The sequence below is a fragment of the Oncorhynchus gorbuscha genome, linkage group LG12, assembly GCF_021184085.1.
Source record: "Oncorhynchus gorbuscha isolate QuinsamMale2020 ecotype Even-year linkage group LG12, OgorEven_v1.0, whole genome shotgun sequence".
In the NCBI taxonomy this organism is placed as follows: Eukaryota; Metazoa; Chordata; class Actinopteri; order Salmoniformes; family Salmonidae; genus Oncorhynchus; species Oncorhynchus gorbuscha.
In genome coordinates this window covers 258,350-261,563 of record NC_060184.1, presented here as the reverse complement: position 1 = coordinate 261,563, position 3,214 = coordinate 258,350, and the positions used below count along the sequence as shown (strand labels likewise).

At 41.4% G+C, this 3,214-nt stretch overlaps 1 protein-coding gene across 1 annotated transcript in view; it reads right to left on the bottom strand.

Moving 5' to 3' along the window:
• LOC123991469 (kinesin-like protein KIF3B) overlaps window positions 1-874 on the bottom strand; it is a 3,853-nt gene extending 2,979 nt beyond the window's left edge. Inside the window, exon 1 of the mRNA XM_046293089.1 lies at window positions 776-874. Coding sequence (XP_046149045.1) covers window positions 776-874 — 99 coding nt within the window. The remainder of the gene's footprint in view (window positions 1-775) is intronic.
• Window positions 875-3,214: the final 2,340 nt, after the last annotated feature.

Here is a 3,214-nt window from a genome sequence, read left to right as displayed (position 1 = left end):
ATTTCCCTCTCTCTACGACTCTACAATACAAACACAACTGTATAAACATCTCCCTCTCTCTACAACTCTACAAGAGGGAACACTCCCTATATAACATGTACCAGAGAGGGAACACTCCCTATATAACATGTACCAGAGAGGGAACACTCCCTATATAACATGTACCAGAGAGGGAACACTCCCTATATAACACAACATGTACCAGAGAGGGAACACTCCCTATATAACATGTACCAGAGAGGGAACACTCCCTATATAACATGTACCAGAGAGGGAACACTCCCTATATAACATGTACCAGAGAGGGAACACTCCCTATATAACATGTACCGGAGAGGGAACACTCCCTATATAACATGTACCAGAGAGGGAACACTCCCTATACAACATGTACCAGAGAGGGAACACTCCCTATATAACATGTACCAGAGAGGGAACACTCCCTATATAACATGTACCGGAGAGGGAACACTCCCTATACAACACAACCTTCTTAGTGACAGAACCATCAGTAGAGGTGAAAATGCGATGGAAACCATTTAACTTGTAAGATATTGCTGCTAGAGCATCACAGCATTTTATTCACAACAAGTCAATATGATGGAAACATCTTTGGTGTGAAAATGCTCATATTGTTTATATGCAGATTTTTAAATATTTGCATGAAAATCTGTCGCCATTTGGATGGAAAACTAGCTAATCAGATGAAAACAGTACGGTTGTGTTGATGTTCAATAAAAAGCGTTGTGTTTCCTATCATGTCCATAGGAGGTACCTGCTCAGCGATCTCCTGTCTGCGTGTCTCCAGGGTCTTCTGCTGTTCGCTGGTGAGATCCATGATGTTCCTCCCTCCAACCAGCAGCTTGCTCTCCATCGCCTAGCAACCACAACACACACACACACACACACACACACACACACACACACACACACACACACACACACACACACACACACACACACACACACACACACACACACACACACACACACACACACACACACACACACACACACACACACACACACACACACACACACACACGTCAGCCTGCGACACACACTCATCGTCAGCCACCGACAAATACACACTGTTGTAGTTCAGCCCTGACTATAACATACTGACCCCTAAATATTACATACTGACCCCTACAGTCTACATACTAACCCTTACATACTACATAATGACCCCTACTGACCCCTACATTCTGCATACTGACCACTACATACTACATACTGACCAAAACATTCTACATACAGTCATCCTCTTTTAAAATAAATAAATGTATTCTTATAATAATATACTGGTTTGGACACCTACTCATTCAAGGGTTTTTCTTTATTTTTTACTATTTTCTGCATTGTACAATAATAGACGAAAAATCAAAACTATGAAATAAGAAATATGGAAGCATGTAGAAACCAAAAAAGGGTAAACAAATCAAAATACACTTCATGACCACTACAGTCTATATACTGACCCCTACATTGTACATACTGACCCCTACATTCTACATACTGACACCTACATTGTACATACTGACCCCTACATTCTATATACTGACCCATACATTCTACATACTGACCCCTACATTCTCCATACTGACCCCTACATTCTACATACTGACCCCTACATTATATTTTCTGACCCCTACATTCTCTATACTGACCCCTCCATTCTACATACTGACCCCTACATTCTACATACTGACCCATACATTACATTTTCTGACCCCTACATTCTATATACTGACCCCTACATTCTATATACTGACCCCTACATTCTACATACTGACCCCTACATTCTACATACTGACCCCTACATTCTAAATACTGACCCCTACATACTGACCCCTACATACTACATACTGACCCCTACATTCTACATACTGTCCCCTACATTCTATGTACTGACCCCTACATACTGACCCCTACATTCTACATACTGACCCCTACATACTGACCCCTACATACGACATACTGACCCCTACATACGACATACTGACCCCTACATTCTACATACTGACCCCTACATTCTACATACTGACTCCTACATTCTACATACTGACCCCTACATTCTATATACTGACCCATACATTCTACATACTGACTCCTACATTCTACATACTGACCCCAGCATTCTACATACTGACCCCTACATTCTATATACTGACCCCTATATTCTACATACTAACCCTTACATTCTACATACTGACCCCAACATACTGAATCCTACATTCTGCATACTGACCACTACATTCTACATACTGACCCCTACATACTACATACTGACCCCTACATTCTACATATTGACCCCTAAATACTATATACTGACCCCTACATTCTACATACTGACCCCTACATTCTACATGCTGACCCCTACATTCTACATGCTGACCCCTACATTCTACATACTGACCCCTACATTCTACATACTGACCCCTACATTCCATATACTGACCCCTACATTCTACATACTGACCCCAGCATTCTACATACTGACCCCAACATTCTATATACTGACCCCTACATTCTATATACTGACCCCTATATTCTACATACTAACCCTTACATTCTACATACTGACCCCAACATACTGACCCCTACATTCTATATACTGACCCCTATATTCTACATACTGATCCCTACATTCTACATACTGACCCCTACATTCTACATACTGACCCCTACATTCTACATACTGACCCCTACATTCCATATACTGACCCCTACATTCTACATACTGACCCCAGCATTCTACATACTGACCCCTACATTCCATATACTGACCCCTACATTCTACATACTGACCCCTACATTCTACATACTGACCCCTACATTCCATATACTGACCCCTACATTCTACATACTGACCCCAGCATTCTACATACTGACCCCAGCATTCTATATACTGACCCCTACATTCTACATACTGACCCCTACATTCCATATACTGACACCTACATTCTACATACTGACCCATACATTCTACGTACTGACCCCTACATTCTAAATTCTGACCCCTAAAAACTGACCACTACAGTCTATATACTGACCCCTACATTCTATATACTGACCCCTACATTCCATATACTGACACCTACATTCTACATACTGACCCCTACATTCTACATACTGACCCCTACATTTCATATACTGACCCATACATTCCACGTACTGACCCCTACATTCTAAAGTCTGACCCCTAAAAACT